Below are 21,776 nucleotides of genomic sequence, written 5' to 3'. Positions count from 1 at the left end.
GTGTTAAAGTTTATTAAGTGTCGTATATTGTGAGGGTTTGGTAATCTTAAAAAAATGTCCTTACTTGGCAAAGTAAAGTTAACAATGTATTAAGTCTCTCCAGCTTTAGTTTTACAATTTCTTAGACCCCGAAGCCCCATTTTACCAGTAATGAAATGGTTTTAATTGTGGAGATGCCAGCAAGGAAAGTGTACAGTTTGATTCCATTTACCAAATGGCCACTCATTTGGCAATTTTAACTACCTGGGACACAGCTGGGGAGCCAGAGTTGTTAACAAAAAATCCTGAGCAAGTGAAATAAGATATTACTTGGTCTACCCTTAAAGATCTTGTATTTTATTACTAAGAAAATGCTTCCAAACCCTTCCTCAGTGTCTGTTTACCTTTATTGTAGATGCATTTCTTACAAGCTTGATTATTGCAGTTTAATAGCCTTTGATTTGAAGGGGAAGATATTTTGGGGAGAAGATTGCACACACAGCTGGATACTGAAAGTATAATTATATGATATCATGTTAATAATTTAGAACAATAAAATATACAATAATATTATCAGTTATAAAATTATAACACTATAACTTTATGTCAGCACATTATTATATTTATATTAACAATATTATCTTAATAAAATGATAAGTATTGAGCCAGGAGATTCTGAGGATGCCTCGTTGTACCAACTGTATCATAGGTTTGTGTTGGTTGACATTTGTCTCTTCTTACCTGGTGCTGTCCCAAGCTGCTCTGTCAATCACCTCTGTGTCCCTGCACGTGTGGAAACTCTCTCTGGTCCAAGTATGGGTATAAGCCTCTCCCTTTAAGACCCAAGCACAGCTAACACAGGCTGTGATATTTAACCTCTTCTCTGAGTCTTGAGAGTAACATGAGCAAATTATAGACAGAAAAGGAAGGGTTTAACTGGCATTCAGATGTGAGTGCTCCAGAGTTCATGGGTCATTCCTCCTCCCAGGGCCCATCTGACCATGTCTCTTGGCCCCGGCCTGCAGCCACTTTGCTGGGGCATGCTTGCTGCTGTGAGTATCATTTTATGGCCTTGCTGCCCCCTTCTCACCCCAGTCAAAAGAAGGAAAAACCCCTTAACGTCATATTTTCTCCAAAGAGCCATACTCTGTCATGAAAACAGCTTTCTTCATTATAAAACAGAACATTTACATCTCAGTTTGAAGAATTTGCTGTTGATTTAGGTCCTCAGTTCAGAGACTCTCCAAGGTCAACAGGTGGGTTTTCCTTACATTTCATGATGAAGGAGACCATGGAAGTCTTTTTAAAAAGATAAAGAGAGAGGGTCTGCACCAGGGATAAACCCTAACTTGCATTCAGTAGACATAGCTGATTATAATGGCTCCAAATAGCGGGATTTTCAGCTTCTGTGTCTTTATGATTTAAGCAGGAAGAAAAAAGTGCCGGTTTTTTAAGATAGCCATTTGTCCCCAGTACACAATAATAATAAATAATACTAATAGCAATAATAGTCATAAGTAACACTTACTGAGCACTTCTACATTTGAGTCTCTGGGCCTAAGCACTTTATATATATATTTCTTATAGATCCTTGATAATTTCATAGTGAGAGAAGTCAGAAAAACTGCAGGAATTAGGCATGAATTAACCATGCCCCGCAGCCTGAGGCCACATACTGTCCGGCCAGCAGCCCTCTCCACCTCAGCAATCTCTTTGCATTACTGTTCAGAATAGTATTTGTGTTTCCTGATTCAAAAAAGAGTAGATTACTTTCTGTCTGCTCTGTTTAACTAGCTAAGAAAAGTGTAACATGCTCTAGAAAGAATATCATCCCTGAAATATTAAAAACAAATAGTTTATATGTTCTAAAATGTTAATAATTGTATCATTCAGCATACAAATTCAGCTGCTGTAACAAAGGCCAAAGAACAGTGGCTTAAAGAAGATAGAAACTAATTTCTCTCTCATGTTACTGTCTGGGAAGGCCATGTGGCGCTGATTCGATGACTCCACCGTGTGGAGGACCCAGGCTCCTTTTATATTGTTGCTCTGCTATCTTAAGACACAGTCTCTACCTCATGCTCTGAGGTGGCTCCTCCAGGTCCCACCATCCCACTACTTTGGCCAGCAGAATGGGGACAGAGGTGGTGGAGGGCACGTTGTTCCCCTTTAAGGGTGAAACCTTCAGAGTTGTACACACCCTCACACTTGCAACTCACTGGCCAGGAAGTGAGTCACTTGGCCACACTTAGCTCCACAGGAGGCGGGAAAATGTAGTGCTGAGCGACCACGTGATAAGCTGAAATCCAGGGATTCCATTAGTACATGAAGAAAGGAGCATGGATATTTGGGAAGAGCCAGCAATTTCTGCTAACTATTGAAAGGACGGTCTTCCGTTAACTGGTAAATTCACTTTATAAAGAAAGTAATTTTCTAAAGAGCAAGAGTAAATGCAGCATTTTGTTTTGTTCCTCCTTTCTTATTGTCATCCTTTTCCCCCCCGAAAAAGTATGTGTTCTTGGCACTGTGTAACAAGGACGTCAAGTTAACAAAAATCTCAATTAAGAGAATGTTCAAACTTGAGTAGAAAGGGTTTGTTTGTTTGTTCCAACATTTGTTTAAAGCCTCTTTCTAAAGTGTGTTTTCATTATAACTGTTGAATTGGCTTCAGTGCGTCTTTGATTATCCAGATCTTGTATTGCCTTAAGAGTCATAGTTAGGAACACTAACGGCAGCCTAATAGTGTGGAAGGGAAGAATCGACATCTAACCTTTCCTGTGCCTATTTTCAAGGTCCCCCTCTTGCTGATGGTGCATATGAAGTACCACCTGTGGCCCGTGAGGGAAATGACTACAAAGGCACTAGGCAGGGGCCATTCCCTTGGGCTGAACGGTGTGCAGCATCTAGGGAGGGGACGGTGTCTCCTGGGGTTTTCTGTGACCCTCCTGCCCTCAGCCCAGGGCTGGAGCAATAGTCAGGGGTGAGGCTAAGCAGTGTATCTGGGGCAGCGGTATCTGGTGAATGTTTCCTGACCAGCATTCTGAGTGTAACTCAGACATGAATGTTAGTTGGTATTTTCACTTATGTTAAGGAGTGAGAGAAATGTAAACAGTGAAGTTGTATGTTGGAATTTCACTCATTTGTCAAGGATGTGGTTGACTTCTTTGCTGAATTGGATAATAGTTTGTGAAAACAAAAAATATTTGTTTTTTCATTCTATTCACTGTGTAATGGCTACAGACAAGACACACTTTTAAGTTTAATTTGCATTTTTAATATTTTCTCCATTGCTGTCTTAAGCCTATAAGTCAACACAACAGTAAATCCAGCCCTATTTGTAGCATTTGCCAATTTCCAAGGTGTAAATATTCCCAACATGGCCAGTTTCAAGGCACCAATGTGACTTTCCTGAACGTGGAGTTGGTAAAAGATGTGATGTAGTATCACTCTTGTACTCTATTTCCACACAGATGCAACAGTAAAATAATTAGAAAGTGATGAGTTTTGAGTATCTATTACCTTTGTTCTTAATATATTTTAAAAATTAATACTCTGTACGTGTATGCACTTTAATTTTTAATAATTGCTGTGTTTAACAAACAACTTGCAATATTCCTGAAAATTTAACAATCACCTCTTGTGAACCAATAGAAGCTGCTCCACCTCCCCGCTGCTCTGAGCTCTGCTATGCGCAGGATGCCTGTGAGTGTATGTTCCATATCCCCACTCTCATCTTCAGGGCTGACCCCACGCCTGCTGGTGCATAGAACTTGGCTCCCTCACCAGTTTCTGTAAGAAACTCCATCACAGCAAGCATTCCTTGAAATGTGTGGTCTCTACTAAAGATGGTTGGAGTCACAGGGCAGCATCGACATTCATTAAATACTTCACATGGATGGATCTGTTCTTCTGCATCCCACTTTATCCAATGATGGTTATTTTTGTTTTCCTTTTTCTTCCTTCTGTCTCCTCGTACTCACGGAGTACGGGCTTCACGGCTTCCCTGTCTCCTCTCTCAGCCGCCCTCTGTCAGGAGGAAGTTAACCCATTCTTCTCAGCCCCACCCAGGCAGGATGGTAGCACCACCTCTGCCTCCATGCACACTAACCCTAGGGCGGGGAACTGTCTCTTCTGTGGTTTTCTGTGACCTTCCCCGCCCTCCTGCCCTCACCCCAGGGCTGGAGCAATGGTCAGGGGTGAGGCTAAGCAGTAGGCCTGGGGCAGTGGTATCTGGTGAATGTTTCCTGACCAGCATTCTGAGTGTAACTCAGATATAGATGTTAATTGGTATTTTCACTTATGCTAAGGAGTAAGAGAAATGTAAACAAGGCCAAAGGATACTGGCTCCTCCATCCCTCGCATGTTTAATCTCCCCCAAGGGAAAGGAGAAAAAGGTGTGGGTAAACCCAGAAACAGGCTGGCTCCTCGGAATGGAATTAGACCATTGGCCACAAACTTCTTGTTGTTGGAGCTGATTTGCATTTCCAACAGGCAAGGTTTTTAGACTAAAGTCTAACGTTAAATACGGTGAGGTATTCAATTTTCCCTAACGCTGCTCCCTGAATCTCCACAGAACCATGAGGGAGTTTTCTGTGAAGAAAGAGAGTGAGCCTAAAGGAGGAGTGTGCCCCCAAGGAAAGCTATGGGCAGGGACGTGGACAAAGCTATCCTCGAATGGTGTGGGAGAGGAAGGAAGGGAGAGAAAACATGATTTTTAAAAACTAGAATCTGGTACATCAGTTTCCTAGGGCTGCTGTAACACAATACAACAAACTGGGTGGCTTAAACAGTGCAAATTTTTTTTAAATTTTATTGAAATATAGTTGATTTACAATGTTGTATTAATTTCATGTTAGATATACATATATATCACTTAATATATATATACATGTTAGATATATGTATTACTAATATATATGTATTACTGAATATGTATATTCTTTTTCAGATTCTTTTCCATTATAGGTTATTATAAGATATGGACTATAGTTCCCTGTACTATATAGTAGGTCCTTGTTGTTAATCTATTTTATATATAGTAGTGTGTATCTGTTAATTCCAAACTCCTAATTTATCCCCCCCCCTTTCTCCTTTGGTAACCATAAGTTTATTTTCATGTCTGTGAGTCTACTTCTTTTTTGTGAATAAGTTCATTTGTATCATTTTTTTAGATTCCACATATAAGTGATACCATATGATGTTTGTCTTTGCCTGATTTACTTCACTTAGTATAATAACCTTTAGGTCCATCCATGTTGCTGCAAAAGGCATTGTTTCATTCTTTTTTATGGCTGGGTAATATTCTATTGTGTATATATACCACGACTTCTTTATCTATTCATCTGTCGATGGAACAACAGAAATTTATTGTCTCACAGTTCTGCAGTCTGGAAATCTGAGATCAAGACCAGCCAGGTTGGCTCCTTCTGAGGGCTGGGAGGGAGGATCTGTTGTTGCAGGCCTCTCTCCTAGCTTTGGGGGGCCTCCGGTGTTCTTTGGATTGTGGATGGCATTCTCCCTGCGTCTTCACATTGTCTTCCCTCTGGACATGTTTGTCTGTGTGTCCAAATTTCCCCTTTCTATAAGGACACAGTCATATTGGATCAGGGCCCACTCTAATGAACTTATCTTAACTTGATCATCTGCAAAGACCCTATTTCCCAATAAGGTCACATTCACAGGTACTGGGGGTTAGGACTTCAACACCTTTTGGTGGGGAGACACATTTTAATCCATAGCATCCAGTATAATAATCTTTATCTTGTAACTAGACATTTAGTCCATTTATATTTAAAGTAATTATTGATAAATTTGGGTGTAAATCTATGTCTTATTTTCTGTATTCTATTTGTCTCACTCATTCTGTGTTCCTTTTACCTGTCTTTCCTGCCTTCTTTTGGATTTTTAAGCATATAATTCTTTCTTTTCTACTTCTTGAAGTTTAAGCACTATGTTTTCTATTGTATTACTGATTGCTCTAGAAATTACGGCATGCTTACGTACTAGAGTTTTCTAAAGTTAACCTTACCTTTGCTTCTTCCTAGATCATACAAGGACCTTAGGACACTTTAACTCCATTTATCTCCCCACTTCAATATTACTGTCATCACACATCTTAATTCTTTTTTGCTTTTTTAATCCCTCAAAACAATTATTTTTGTTTTGTACAGTTATTTTCATTTAGATTCACCTGCTTATTTACCACTTAAAAAAATTCTTCATTTCTTTTTGCATATCATACATTCTACCTGAAATCACTTTCCACTTCCTGCAGTACATCTTTTAGAAGTCCCTTTAATATAGATCCTCTAGTGATGAATTCTCTTAGCTTTTGTTGTCTGGAAGTACTTTTATTTCATCTTCACTTTAGGAAAAAAATATTTTTGCTGGGTGTAGAATTCTAGGTTGTTATTTTCCTTGCAGCACATTGAAGGTATTATTCCATTTATCTTCTGGGGCCCATTGTTGTAAAGAACTCAGCTCTCCATCTGGTTTATGTGAGTGTTCCCTGGCAGGTTTTGTATTTTTAAGCTAATTTTAAGATTTTTTTCTTTGTCTTCAGTGTTCTACAATTTCATTCTGTTGTGTCTACCTGTGGATTTCTTTTTTATTCATCTTATTTAGAGTTTGGTGGGCTTCCTGAATCTGTGGATTAGAACTTTCATCAGATCTGGAAAATTCTTAGCCATTCTCTTTTTAAATATAACCTCTGTTCCATTCTTTCTGAAACTTTAATGTTAAAACTTCTCATATTCACATTGTCTTTTAACCTTCCCTCAGTAGTTTTTATCTATTTGTCTCTATGCTACTTTTTGGTGAATTTCTTCTGACATATCTTCTGGCACACTAATTCTTTCTTTAGCTATATTTAGTATGCTGTTAAATCTGTTTATTTAGTTTTTAATTTTAGTTATTGTATAGAAGTTAAATTTGGTTCTTTTACATTCTGCTATGCTATTTTTTATAGTTTTCTGTTCTGCAGAGATATTTTCAAACTTGTTATTTATATCTTTATACATAGTATCACACTTGCTTTTAGAATCTAAGTCTGATAATTGAAATATCTTAAGTATTTTATTTTATTTATTTATTTAATTTTATTTATTTATTTTTGGCTGCATTGGGTCTTTGTTGCTGTGTGCAGGCTTTCTCTAGTTGCGGCAAGCAGAGGCTACTCTTCGTTGCAGTGCGCGGGCTTCTCATAAAAAGAAAGAAGTGGTGGCTTCTCTTATTGTAGAACACAGGCTCTAGTCGCACGCGGGCTTCAGTAGTTGTGGCACGTGAGCTCAGTAGTTGTAGTGCACAGGCTTAGTTGCTCCACGGCATGTAGGATCTTCCCGGACCAGGGCTTGAACCCGTGTCCCCTGTACTGGCAGGTGGATTCTTAACCACTGTGCCACCAGAGAAGCCCAGTTTCTGGGGTTTTACTGCTGTGTGTTTTTATTGCCCATTCTTGCTTTGGTTCCTTGCTTCCTTGTGTGTTTGGGCTGTGTTATTCACTGGCTTTGAAAAATTATTTTGGGGACTTCTTTGAGACCTTTCTCCAGAGATGATTTGTGTTTGTTTTTCCAGGTAACCTGAGAGCACTGCCAGATTGGGTAATTTTTTTTTTTTTTTGCAGTATGTGGGCCTCTCACTGTTGTGGCCTCTCCCGTTGCGGAGCACAGGCTCCGGACGCGCAGGCTTAGCAGCCATGGCTCACGGGCCCAGCCGCTCCGCGGCATGTGGGATCTTCCCGGACCGGGGCACGAACCCGTGTCCCCTGCATCGGCATGCGGACTCTCAACCACTGCGCCACCAGGGAAGCCCAGATTGGGTAATTTTTAAACTAACTTCCCAGGCTGAAGTTTTCTTGGTTGCCCAAGTTCTGTGAATTTGAGCTGCAAATCTGTGTGAGCTCTGGCTTGGTGGCAATATCTTCCCAGGGATTCTGCACACCCCCTCCCCCAGTGTCAAGGCAACTTTCCTTAGAGTCAGGTATGGGTTGGGTAGGGCAGGACAAGTTTACAGCTAGCTTACCCTTACCCTGAGGTTGTAGCCCTTTGGGTGAGCCCTGATCCATGGCAATTCCAAGGCCTAGATTTCACCTATATTTGGGCCCAATTATCCTTTATATATTGTTAGCGCCTCCATACTTTTACTAACCTTACATTTTATCCATTGTTGGTAGTTGTTTTCAGTTGATCCAAATAACATAGTTTTCTATATTCCCAGAAACAAAACTCCGAAGAAATTTAGGATGCCACATTTCTTCTAATCAACATTCAAAATATGGCACTGACACTGGTTTTATCTCAAACTCTTTAATGTTTTCAGAAATAGTCTAATGCAAGATACATACACACCTTACGAGTTGGAATAGAACTTAGAAATCAACAAGCTGGGATTTTGCAGGTGGTCCAGTGGTTAAGACTCTGTGCTTCCACTGCAGGGGGCATGGGTTCGATCCCTGGTCCGGGAACTAAGATCCTGTATGCTGAGTGGCAAGGCCAAAAAAAAAAAGCCAACAACCCTACCCACATTAATGGCTTGGGAAGATGAAGCCCAGAGACACTGAATGGGTTGCTCAGAGTCCCATGTGAGTCAGGGGCAGAACCAGGATTAGAACCCCAGCCCTCTCTGAGTCCTGTGTCCTCACCACTCCCCTGCAGCTCACTGGGCAATGTGAAATCGTGTCAGTTCTCAGTGTGCATTTCCCAGATGAGGAAATGTGGATGCTCGACTTCTTTTTCACGTCCTCTCCCAGAAGTTCCACATAGAATGTTTCCTGTCGTATTCTGAAATTTTACTGCTTGAGTATTAGAGGAGGAATGTTTTGAACCTTAGACACAAGCCAGTGTTATGGCTTCCCCAAAGTTAACTAAACGAGCAACAAGTAAAATGCTAATGTTTTAAACTAATGTAATAAAAATATACTATCAAACAAAGTTTATGTGAATAAATCTAGAAGTTATCTTTGATTTTGCGCTTTCTCTCTCTAATCACCTTAATTCCACCTCCAAAGCACACCTGAATCCAACCAATTCTTTCTGTTTTCACTACTTTCACCCTAGTTCAGCCACCTGTGCGTCTTGCCTGAACCATATGATAACCTCCTCACCAGTATTCTTTTCTCTATTTTGCCTCTCCCCATCCATTCTCTGTATAGCAGCCATACTTAATTTTATAAAGTAAAAACTGGGTTGTGTCTTTCTCTGCTTAAAATTCTCTAATTGTTTCCATAACTCCTAGAATAAAATCCAAACTTTTTAATCTGACTGTATTTATTTACTAGGAGTGCTATAACGAAGTACCACAAACTGGGTGTCTTAAAACAACAGTTCTGGAGGCTAGAAGTCCAAAATCAAGGTGTTGGAAGGGCCATGCTCTCTCTGAAGGTTCTAGGGTAGGATCCTTCCTTGACTCTTCCTAGCTTCTAGTGGTTGCCTGCAGTCCTTGGTGTTCCTTGGTTGTAGACATATCACTCCAATTTCTGCCTCCATTGTCACATGGGATTCTCCCTGTGTGTCTGTGTCTGTGTCCAAATTTCCCTCTTCTTATAAGGGCACCAGTCATTGGCATTAGGGCCCACTCTAATCCAGTATGGCCTCATCTTAACTTGATTACATCTGCAAATACCCTATTTCCAAGTCAAGTCCCATTCACAGGTACTGGGTGTTAGGACTTGAACAAGTCTTTTTTGAGAGGGACATGATTCAATCTACAACACTGACTTAGAAAACCCTCATGATTGTGCCCTGACCACCTAGCTAACCTCATCTTGCATCCTTCTGCCTCTTGCTCATAATTCCAGCCACTCTAGCTTCCTGGTTCTTTGAAGAAGCCAAGCTTTAGGAGGCTTACACTGACCACTCTGTCTCCTTCGAAAGTTCTTTCCTCAGCCTCCCTCTTTTTTTTTCCTATAAATTTATTTTATTTATTTATTGGCCTCATTGGGTCTTTGTTGCTGTGTGTAGGCTTTCTCTAGTTGTGGCGAGCGGGGGCTACTCTTCATTGCGGTGCGCGGGCTTCTCATTGCGGTGGCTTCTCTTGTTGCAGAGCACGGGCTCTAGGCGTGCGGGCTTCAGTAGTTGTGGCATGCAGGATCAGTAGTTGTGGCTCGTGGGCTCTAGAGCTCAGGCTCAGTAGTTGTGTCACACAGGCTTAGTTGCTCCACAGCAGGTAGGATCTTCCCGCACCAGGGCTCGAACCCATGTCCCCTGCATTGGCAGGCGGATTCTTAACCACTGAGCCACCAAGGAAGCCCTCAGCCTCCCTCTTGTCATTCAGATCTTGATGTAGGTGTCACCTCCTTATCAGCCTACACTAGTCACCGGGTCCCTGTTTATCACATCCCCATATTTTACTTCTCAGAGTAGTACTTATCACAATTTGACATTTTTGTTGTGTTTCTTATTTGTTTCCTCCACTATGATATTACCTCATCAAGAACAATGACCTTATCTCCCCCATTTACAGATGTATCCTCAGCACCTACAACAGTTTCCCGCACACAATAGGTGCTCAATAAATATTTGTTGAGTAAATGACTGCCTCATGGAATGAATTTTTTTCCCTTTTTAGACTTAGCTTAAATGATACAACTTGGAAAGGGCAGCTCCTGCCTAAGCAGTACTTAACGTACTGGGAACATTTCTTAAAGGGGATCGTGTGCAATGTGTAAGGTAGGAGGGTGGGCCTTCAAAGATTTGGGAAGATGTGATCCCAAGTGGGTAAGTGTAGAAAATGTAGATGGGTCCTAGAAGAAAGATGGGCAATTTCCCTTTCCTGCCATGGCTACATGAACAAGAAACTTGGAACTCATTTGTATTTCTGGAATTTCTAATAATAAAATCATAATACTAGCAGCAATAATGATCAGAAATACTTATTGAGTTCTCACTTTGCATTAGCCCTATGCTAAATGTTTACACTTCATTCTTGTCACATCCTTGTGAGAAGGTGCTGTTATCCTTACCTTACAGATGAGGAAAGGTAGGCTCTGAAAGGCTAAGTAGCGAGACTGAGGACAGGGTTAGTGAGGCTCCATTGTATGCGCCTACTGCTATCCTGAACTTATTTTAGTTTTGCTTTGCTGCTTCATCCTCTGCTGGTGTGCAGGCAGGCTCTACACATCTTCATACTTCCCCCGACCACAGTCTGTATCCTTCATTTACCAACCTCTTGTTGTCAATCTAACAAATACTCTTTAGTCAGTACTTCTGTTTCTCCACACTTGCATATTTCTGGAAAAATACTTGAAATTTACATCAGCTGATCCCTTCTTCTTTAGTGTGCCCTGGCCACACATCTCAGTTTGCAGACAAATCCCCTCCCAACTCTTTGCAGTGATTTTCTAGCAAGTGTCTTAGAGAAGGTCTTCCCCTGAAGACAGCGGGAGCAAGAAACTCTCCAGGCCCATATCTTGGATCTGTGAACGGAAAAGAAAGATGAGCTGATTCCAGATTCCCCAGACCCTTTGGTGGAGACTCCAGCTGGCAGGGGCCGCCTCTACCTCTCTGTTTCACCCCACCATGATGCTTTAAGAAGGCAAAGCACAGCCACTGGCAACCATGCCCTGGATGAGGAGTCGCCATACCCATTTGATCGAGGTTTTGAATTTCAGGTAAAGGTGCCAACTTTGCCAGCATCTGTACAGGCTGTTGGCTTCGAAGGCCAAGGATTAGCTCCTGCATGTCAGAGCAAGGCATCCTGGGCAGCAAATCTTCTTCCAGTCTTATGCAGCCAAGAAAGAGGCCTCTCCTCCCTCCTTCCTCTTTATTTTCCCCAGTTTATTCTGCCAGATTCTGTTTTGAATATTTTTAAAATAAACTATATTTTAGAACAGTTTTAGGTTTAGAGAAGGGTTGCAAATATACAGAGGATTCTCATATACCCGACACCTAGTTCCTCCTGTAGCTAACATTTTACATTTTTATGGTACATTTGTCACAGCTAGTGAACCAATAACAATACATTATTGTTAAATAAGGTCCATATTTTATTGAAATTCATTAGTTTTCCCCTATTTTGTTCCAGAATACATCCAGGATACCTCATCACATTTAGTCATCATGTCTCCTTAGGCTCCTCTGGGCTGTGAAAATTTCTTAGACTTTTCTTGTTTTTGATGACATTGGCAGTTTTGAGGAGTATTGGTCAAGAATTCTATAAAATGTTCTGCAACTTGGGTTTTTTGAAGTTTATCCCATGATTAGATGGGAGTTATGGATTTTTGGAAAGAAGATCTCAGAGGTAAGGTGCCATTCCCATGACGTCATATCAAGGGTGCGAACTATCGACATGGTTTATCACTGTGGATGGTGATCTGGATCCCCTGGCTGAGGTGGTGTGTGACCAGTTTCTCCACTGTAAAGTAACTTTTCCCCCCATTCCCATGCTGTCCTCTTTGGAAGGAAGTCACTATGTGTGGCCCACACTTAAGGAGGAGGAGTTATACTCCACGATAAAATATTTGGAATTTTTATACATGGGAGATCTGTCGATTCTCCCCATGTATTTACTTAGTCAGTCACTCATTTATGTGAGTATGGAGTCATGGATATTCACTGTATACTTTGAATCATAACCCACTACTACCTTCTTTATCTGCTGCTTGTGTTGCTCCAGGTTTGGCCATTGAAAGCTCTTTCAGTTGACTCCCGTGTCCCTATGACCTACCACTCTCCCTTTTCTAGGTTACCTTACTTTTGGTTCATTCTTTATATTAAGCAATGAGATAGAAATTTCAGAATGCTGAGTCAAAGGATATTCCTACTGATGATTTACCCTCTTACCAAAAGGATATTTTTTAAAAGTCATATACCACCCACAGTTGCATGAGATTCCTTCTTTGTTCAAAAGTCCCAGAAGTTGTTTTACAGGTTGAATGAATATGTAAGGTTTTTCCTGCAACCAGCTGACTTATTCTAATCCCTTTAATTGCTTCACCTGGGCAGAAATTATAGGCAGAGGTAACAGCCAACTATATTATTTCATTGGCGGTGGGTTCAATGGACAGATCCCCCTCTAATAAATATTAAAATAGTGAGCAAGTATTAAGGCTAGGCTCATTATGAAGTTTACATGAACAGTAAACAGTGTCTGCTATCTAAGTCTTAGCTGCCGTCATCCTCTTTCTCATCATCATCATTGTCATTTTCCTCGGGAAGGATCACACGGATCTTTGTGTAATTTACTTAGAGAACACAGCGGGGAAAATGACTTACTGATCCTGTTTATTTTCCCCCACCAATATCGTTATCTGTATGTTGGGCATTGAAGGGCTGTAAGCCTGTAAAGGAGGATTTAGCCAAGGTTCTTCCAGAGCCTGTTGACAGCCTTTGGAGACTGTCACCACCAGCCTTTCCATCACAAGCTGTACCTTCCTAGAGATACCACTCCTAGAGAGACCACCAGGGGAACCCTTGGTGCCTGACCTGGGAGAACAGGCAGAGTGGCCGCAGCCCTCTTCACACTTGGCAGATGAGGAAACCCTGCCATAGTCACGGTGACTGAGTCACAGGAAGTTTCCCATCTGCTCTGCCCCACCACTGAAGTTTCTTTTAAATTATTTTTATAATACTTAGTATGGTATTGCTACATGATGAGCCTTTTAATTCTTTCAAATGTTAACTCAAATTAAGATGAACTATCTATTGTTAATTGCTGCTTCTGATTCATACAGGATCTCTAGCAAGAGCCCCAGACTCTGCGCACATACAGCCTTGGGTAGCCAACATGCTCACTTTTGGCCTGTCTCCTTTTAAATTCATTGCAATTAATTTAAATTCATTTCCGCACATCCCACTGTGCCCTCAATACTGCTCAGCAGCCACATTCCATTCCCCCATGGCCTCCCACTCTCCTAGTTCATTAACCCACCCTCCTCCACCCTCACACACAGCTTCCAGCATCACTGAGAAATTAGAAGCCATTGCAAAAGGCCTTCTGTAAGCTCCCACCTCCACATCCATCCAAATCCAGAGCCTCATATTCCTCCTTCCTTCCTACTGCAGTAGATGAAAAGTCCTTGTTTCTTTCTAAGGCCATAGCCCAGTTCATTAAATCTCATCCTCTCTCACCTGTTCAGAGTCTCAATGCCAGCAGTTCTCCACACACTCCCCCGTATCATTAATTTTTCCCTCTCTACTGGGCTATTTCCACCAGCATTAGAACATATTTCCCCCTTCTCAAAAGCAACAACAAAAAATCTTTTAAAAATTAAAAAAAAATAGGGCTTCTGTGGTGGCGCAGTGGTTAAGAATCCACCTGCCAATGCAGGGGACATGGGTTTGAGCCCTGGTGCAGGAAGATCCCACATGCTGCGGAGCAACTAAGCCTGTGCACCACAACGACTGAGCCTGCGCTCTAGAGCCCGCGAGCCACAACTACTGAGCCCACCTGCCACAACTACTGAAGCCCGCGTGCCTAGAGCCCATGCTCCGCAACAAGAGAAGCCACTGCAATGAGAAGCCCGCGCACTGCAATCAAGAGTAGCCCCGCGGCTCATTGCAAGCAGAGAAAGCCCGCGGGCAGCAACAAAGACCCAACGCAGACAAAAATAAAAATGAAATAAATAAATTTTTTTAAAAAGTAATTGTGATAAAAACCACATGGCATAAAATTTATCATCATAACCATTTCTAAGTGTACAGTACAGTAGTTTAAGTATATTCACATCGCTGTGCATCCAACTTCCAGAACGTTTTCACCTTGCAAAACTGAAACTCTATACCCATTAAACAATGACTCTCCCTTTCCCCCTCCCTCCATCCCTTAGCAGCCACCATTCTTCTTTCTGTTTAAGTGCATTTGACTACTCTAGGTCCCTCATATAAGTGGAATCATACAGCTGTTGACTTTTTGTACCTGGCTTATTTCACTTAGCATAATGTCCTCAAGTTTCATCCATGTCGTAGCATGTGTCAGAATTTTCTTCCTTTTTAAGGCTGAATAATATTTCCTTGTATGTATATACCACATTTTGTTTATCCATTCATCTGCTGATAGACATTTGTTGTTGCTTCTACAATGACTATTATGAATAATACTGCTATGAACATGAGTGTACAAATATCTCTTGGAGACACTGCTTTTAATTCTTTGAGAAGTGGAACTTCTGGGTAATTCTATTTTTAATTTTTTGAGGAATGCACCATTTTACATTCCCACCAATAGTGCACAAGCGTTGTATTTTCTCCACATCCTCATCAACATGTGTTATTTTTAATTTAAATCTTATTTTTTTTATAGTAGCCATCCTAATGGGTGTGAGGTGGTATCTCATTGTGGGGCAAAAATCTTTCAATCCTACTTTTCCTGCTGCTGTGGCTAATTGGCCACTCCTTTTTAAGACAAGACTCCTTGCAAGAGTTGGCTTTACTTCCTGATCCAGTGCCTCTCTTCCCACTATTTCTTAAGCTTATTCCAATCAGGTTCTCATCTCACCTACTGCACCACAGCCTCTTATGTCAAAAAGTTGCTATGTGGCCACTTCTGGTCCTCCACGTCTGACCGAGCATTTGACATGGTTGGTCACTCTCTTCTCAATGAGACACTTTCTTCATCTTGTCCCCGCAGTGCCATGCTCTCCTGCTTTTCTTTCTACCCCACTGGATAGAGTTCCTGGTTTCTTTTGCTGGTCACCCCTCTCTCTCTGACTTCTTCATGTTGGAGTCCTTCAGGGCTCAATGAATGGATCCTCCTCTTCTCCACCTACCCTCAATTCTCTGATGATCTCATTCATTATCATGGCCTTAAATATCAACTCGCTACTTATGATTCCAAAATTAGATCTCCATTTAGACTTTCCCCCAGAACTCCGTAGTCCAGTATACATACCTGCCTACTTAGCATCTCTTCTTGGATCTAAGCATCTTAAACCTGACATGTCCAAAATCAACCCGACCTTCCCTCGTTGTCTCCACTCTCCCCTCCTCCTTCCCCCACCTGCAAACTCCCTGGCCCAAACCCTCGGAGTCATCCTTGACTTCTTTCTTTTTCTCTCACACACTACATCCAGTGTGTCAGAACGTCCTTCTGGTTCCTCCTTCAAAATCTGTCCAGAATCTGTCCCCTTCTCTTCACCTCCACTGCTCTCACCCTGATCCAACCTACCATCGTCGCTCATCTACTCTAGATTAGTGGTCCTCTCACTTTTGCTCCTTTCGTCTCTTCTCAACACAACAGTCAGAAAGACTGTTAAAAATGTCAGTTTAGATTCTGTAGTTTCTCTGCTCAGAAGAGCTCAGAGCAAAAGTCAAAGAACTTACAGTGTCTTGCAAAGCCCCGTGGTTTTACCACCTCTCCAGTCTCACTCTTGCCACCTTAATGTGGCACAAACACTCCAGGCATGCTCTGCCTCAGGACCTTTGCAGTTGGTATTCTCATTCACTGGAATGTTTTTCCCTTAAACACTGGTATGACTTAAATGAATGAATGTAGAATGGTTGGATAACTAGCAGTAGGAATACTATTTCTCCATGACTACTATTATTATTACATCCTAAAAATCCAGGAATCAAGTTAGGATATGGATGGGGATTTCATATACATTAACAACAGAATGTACACCCTTGCTACTCAAAGTGTGGTCCATAGACCAGCAGCATCAGCCTTTGATGGTCTCTACTGCAGGAAATAAACCCTGAGAAGCATGTCACCTTTTGGAAGAATGGCTCCTGCTGTCTCTTCTAGCAGGACCCAGTGATCTTTGTGAACAGAAAACTCAGCAGAGTGAGCAAAGCTTCAGGATTGGTCACTGGGTGGCTGTCAGGAAAGACCTGTCCACAGGAACCTCAGGAGCACAGGGGCTCAGGCTGGGAACTGTCCCCCACCCTGCATCCTGCACTCAGGAGGCTTATAGGCTGCAATTCCTCACACCTCTGTGTGTCCCACACCCTCTGCCTGACACAGTCATTTCCTGGGTGGCTCCACTGTAAGGACGGGGTGCAGAGCTGACCTCTAGGTGTGACCCAAACTTGAATCTTGATCATGAACTTGAATCTGAAGTTCAGCCCCCAAAGCTGCACAATAGAAAGGTGTGGAAGAATGACAGAGTAGCAGTGGTTAACTGAGCCCAGGAAGGATCCTGGGAAAGTGCAGAGAGCATCTCCAGATTTTCATTGACTCCCTGGGTTCTCTCTTGCAGCTCAAGTCTCGGGTTCTCATGACGCCTTTAGCCCTCTCACCCCCGCGGAGCACGCCGGAGCCCGACCTCAGCTCCATCCCTCAGGATGCAGCCACCATACCCAGCTTGGCAGCGCCACAGGCTCTCACAGGTAGGTGAGGCGAATGAACTCCAAGGCTGGGATGGCCTGCCCGCCAGCTAAAGTTACTTTGTGAACTAGAGAGCTGCCACTGAGGTCGCTCAAATGAAGGATTCAGTGTGTCAGTTGGACAGTAGATAGGATGACCAAATTCTCTGAGAACAGGAGTATAGTGTCTCACAGCTTGGATTATTTAAAATTGATTTTCAGTACATCTTGGGTTCAGCTGGTTGCTGTGGGTGGGTGGAGGCTAGAAAGAGTGGTTGGCGGCCCAGACTATCTTCAGAGCCGTGTTTACCTTGCACCAACAGCGAACCTGCTCACCTTGAAGAGTTTCTATCCCTGTGTTTGTACTTCCAGATCTCCTAAGGATCCTAATGCCCCTCAATCCCACCCAGTGCCTTCCAGTCCAGTTCAGGGTGGAGCTCGGCCCAGTCTCCCTCATGGGGCATCCACCAACCAACAGTTCCATCTTAAAAGTAACAGCAGTCGGATGGTGTCTCTCTCTCTCTCTCTCACATACACACACACACACACACACACACACACACACACACACATACACATCCATAGTTCCCCCTCATCACAAACCATCCACAGCCCCATCCCACTTAAATCCCTCAGGGCCTTCCTAATGCTGTTAGGTAAAGACCAAATTTTGTAGTATGGCCAATAAGGCCCTGCTCTTAGTTTTTAGGGCCCATCATAGGATCATAGCATATTCTCTTTCCTTCTTCTGGAATGATCTTTCCTCTAGGGTCAACCTATTCCTCCCTTGCACCTCAGCTCAGGTACCTCCCTCCAGAAAGTGTTCACTAACTTTCCTGCCAAGGTTCCCAGGACGGGCTCTCCTAGCATCTCCCTAATGTTTCTTGCAGCCAAGGTCCCACATCACTTCCTGTGATTCTCTGAGTAGGTCTGTCTCCCCTTCTGGGCCCTAAGTTCTCTGAAGTCAGGGACTGTGTAGATTTTCTCTGTAGGGCCTAGCACACTGCCTGGCATGAAGGTCCCTTAGCAATTAGATTTTCCTTAATCATGTGGGATTAGTTGAAGAAGGAAGCCTGGTAGAGTGAAAAGAGCACAGGCCATGACATCAGAAAGATGTTAGTTAAAATCCCTATTGCACCATTAATTACACTTTCTGAGCAGCCACTAACCACTTTTAACCTCAGTTTCTTCTTTAGTAGAGGAAGTAATAATATTTAATTCTCAGGCTTATCTTGAGAATCAAACAAGATAAAGGATATACAGTGCCTGGAATATAGTAGGTGCTCAATAAAAACTAATTTTCTTCAACTTTGTTGTTACTGTTTAATCCTTCCAAAGTACTAATGGTCTCCTCTTACAGTCCCTCTTTAATGCTTCTCTGCACTAGTGGCCCCCAGGGTAAGATGCTCATACCTGGGCTGGGGGCAGGGGGAGACATAAGAGGAGCCATTAACATGTGGAAGAAAATATGACACCTACTATTAATATTTCTTTTTATCTCATCCTTTAAAATTTTCTATTTTTTGGTTACATCTTTAAAATGTATGTAATACATTAATACGGTTGAGAATGTATATAATCTATAAATAAATAAACACATGTTAGGGCATGTGGTAAAAATTTTTTTACCAATGGGGTTTATTACTTTAAAAGTGTGGGGACCATTGGTTGGGCTCACCTAAATGGACTGCTGAGTGTTCATTATCCTGAGATTGTAAGTAGAATCCTCTTTAGAATTTCACCGAATATATAGTCTTTGGAGTAATTAGCAACATGTTGATTTTTTTTAATTACTGAAGGTTAACAAAAAAAATGGCAAACATTATATATAGCTTGATAGCTTCCTGGGAGGAGAAGGGAAGATTTTGTGTATGTTCCCAGCACATAAATACATTTATATACATGGTCCACAATTGTCTATAATTGTCTACAATTCAGATTTCAGTACATCGGAGAGGACATGCCTATTTCTTCCCAACCGGGAGGCCTTTCTGAGAGCAAGCCCTGGCAGCTGGAGGTGATTGACTCTATTGCCTCTTTTACTTCTTAAGTTGGGAAGAACTGGTCCCACTTTGGCCTTTGCTTTCCCAAGACCAGGGCCAAGGGGACATGGCTGAGGCCTCCCCAGTGTGCACGGGAGCCGCCCCTGGCCTGATGTGCTTCGATGCTGAGAGCTTTGTGGGTCTGTTTCCACAGTCTGCCTCTACATCAACAAGCAAGCCAACGCAGGGCCGTACCTGGAGAGGAGGAAGGTACAGCAGCTCCCCGAGCACTTTGGGCCCGAGAGGCCGTCGGCTGTCCTGCAGCAGGCCGTGCAAGCATGCATCGACTGTGCCCACCAGCAGAAGCTGGTCTTCTCCCTGGTCAAGCAGGGCTACGGTGGTGAGATGGTGTCAGGTAAAGCCCTGGAGCAGGCTGTATGAGGAGGGCCATGGGTGTGTCTCCAAAGAGGAAAATAGCTGTAATCAGGCTTGGGGGACTGTGGCCAGGGTCTGTCCCCATCTTCTGGGCTCCAGGGTCCTTAAATGAGCCTGTGTGCCGAAGGTGTCTCTTGGGGCTTGAGGAGAAGATACTTCCAGATCTGGATAAGAAGACTGGACATCTGAATCCTCTCCCTTGACTTGCCTCTTTCACCTCCCACTTACAATCCATCAATAAATCCTATTGTTCTAACTGCAGAATATATCCAGAATCCTTTCAGAATCAACTTCAAAATATCTCCAGAATCCTTTCACGATTCTGGTTCTTTCAAAATCTAAGTCAGATCATGCCCCTCCTTTTCTCCAAACCCTCAATGGCTCCCATGTCACTCTGAGAAAAAGCCCACATCCTTACAAGGGCCTCCAAGTCCTATGTGACCTGGTCCTGGGAACTTCCTTGATCTACTGGCCACTTCTATTGAGTCCCAAACTCTGCTCTGGCCACAGTGGCTTCATTCCTGTGTCCTCCAACCATGCTCCTCCTGCCTCAGGGCCTTTGCACCTGCTGTTCTCTCTTTATGGAATGCTCTTTCCCCAACTGTCCACGTGACTTGCTCCTGGAGTTCCTTCAGATTCCTACTCAAATGCCACCTTGTCAAAAAGCCCTTCCCTGACCATATGTCTAACACATCAGCCCTTGTCACTATTTATTCTCCCTTCCTCTGCTTTATTCCTTATTCATAGCACTTAACACCATGCAGGAAGTGGAGAAAGTTCATGGTCTAAACCCCACCTCACAGGACATTTTTTTTTTTTAAACAAGAGCCTTCAGGGTCAATCCCATCTCCCATTGTCACCACCCTCCTCCAGTTTCCACCCCAACCAACAGCATCCAGAGGGAGTGGAAACTGTCACCACAAGTCTGAGGCAGAATTGGGAGCTCTGCCCCCTTCAAATGTTTCCCCTCAGAGGCTCTGTCTGTCTTACCCGAGGCTCTCCACATGCACAGTGGTTGTTACCACCTGCCCTTAAGCCCTGGAGCTCCAGGCCTTTGCAAGATGCTTTGACTCCAGGGGGACAGCCTGGTGTCTTCTCTAGCCCAGCATCATAGACACAGCCTCCATATCACCAGGGAAAAGGGATACAATTCCCCAGCCACAGGGCAGTGCAGGTGACCCTGCTGGCTGACTAAGAAAGGGTCGGGGAGAGGGGACTTTAATGTGGCTACACCCTGAAAAACCAAAGCATAAGTGTTTTATTTAACTCCAGATTGATCCCGAGGGCTTGCAGATGGGGAGATTTTTCCAACACAGCTTTACCAGCTCTGATTGATTCAGCCCTCCTTCTGGAGCTCCCTGTGAGCAGGAAGCTGGGTCTGACTTGCTGGTAATTGATTAAAATAGAACTTGGCAAGGTCTGGGTGCATGTGTCTGACCCAGGGTGACTTTTAAGAGACTTCAGCAGATGTGCGCAGAGACAGGACAAAGAAGTACTGCACCAAAGAGGCCAGGAGGAGAGTCCTGCTGTCAGGCCTCTGAGAGATCCTTGGCTGTTCTCTCTGAGAGCCAGGTTCTTGATCCTGGACTGCCCTCTGAGGTTGAAGGCCTTGTCCTTTTCCTTGCTAAACAGCAGGGCTCAAGACGCAGACCCAGTGCTAAGAGAAAGATCCTCCTGTACCGTGTGTCCCCACTCTTGAGCAAATCCCGTCTGAGTTCTTTGTGGCCCCTGCCCCCCAAGCTGGGAGAGCTGACCCCGTTCTCCCTGCTCTCCTGCTCGGCTTTTCTGCGGCCTCAGGGGCCTCGGTGCTGGGGAGGAGGCTCTGCAGTGCCTGGCACCAATGCATGAGCGGGCAGAGCCCTGCCAAGTTTCCCTTGGCTGAAGCATTCCCAGGAAGGCTGGAGCTGAGGACTTGGTCATGGAGAATGCAGTAGTGCTGAGGGGCCTCCTCATGCCACCTCCTTAGGTTGTGAGGTGGCAAGGTGGGCATTCACGTTTCTGGTGGTGATGTGGCAGCCCAACAAGGTGGTGCTAGCCCCAAGGTGGTTTAGGGAGGGACTCAGGAGGAATAGTCAGACTCTCCCACTCTCCACCTAGAACCTGATCCTTAGGGCACTGCTTTCTAAACATCCCCATGGCACAA

At 43.3% G+C, this 21,776-nt stretch overlaps 1 protein-coding gene across 9 annotated transcripts in view; it reads left to right on the top strand.

Moving 5' to 3' along the window:
* The window catches only part of SCML4 (Scm polycomb group protein like 4), a 136,581-nt gene that overhangs the window by 68,937 nt on the left and 45,868 nt on the right, over positions 1-21,776 (top strand). For all 9 annotated transcript variants that reach the window (XR_016395158.1, XM_089921902.1, XM_089921903.1 and 6 more), the window contains 2 exons: positions 17,111-17,240; positions 19,413-19,613. Coding sequence is in view for 8 of the 9 variants with exons in the window: in XM_089921903.1 (XP_089778029.1) it covers positions 17,111-17,240; positions 19,413-19,613 (331 nt within the window). In the remaining variant the exon portion in view is untranslated. The remainder of the gene's footprint in view (positions 1-17,110; positions 17,241-19,412; positions 19,614-21,776) is intronic.

Source organism: Delphinapterus leucas, chromosome 12 (genome assembly GCF_059928025.1).
Source record: "Delphinapterus leucas isolate spDelLeu-1000000601 "Yukka" chromosome 12, BTC_Dleu_Yukka2, whole genome shotgun sequence".
Taxonomy (NCBI): domain Eukaryota; kingdom Metazoa; phylum Chordata; class Mammalia; order Artiodactyla; family Monodontidae; genus Delphinapterus; species Delphinapterus leucas.
Note: the sequence above shows the minus strand (reverse complement) of the source record. Positions and strands in the feature narration are given on the sequence as shown.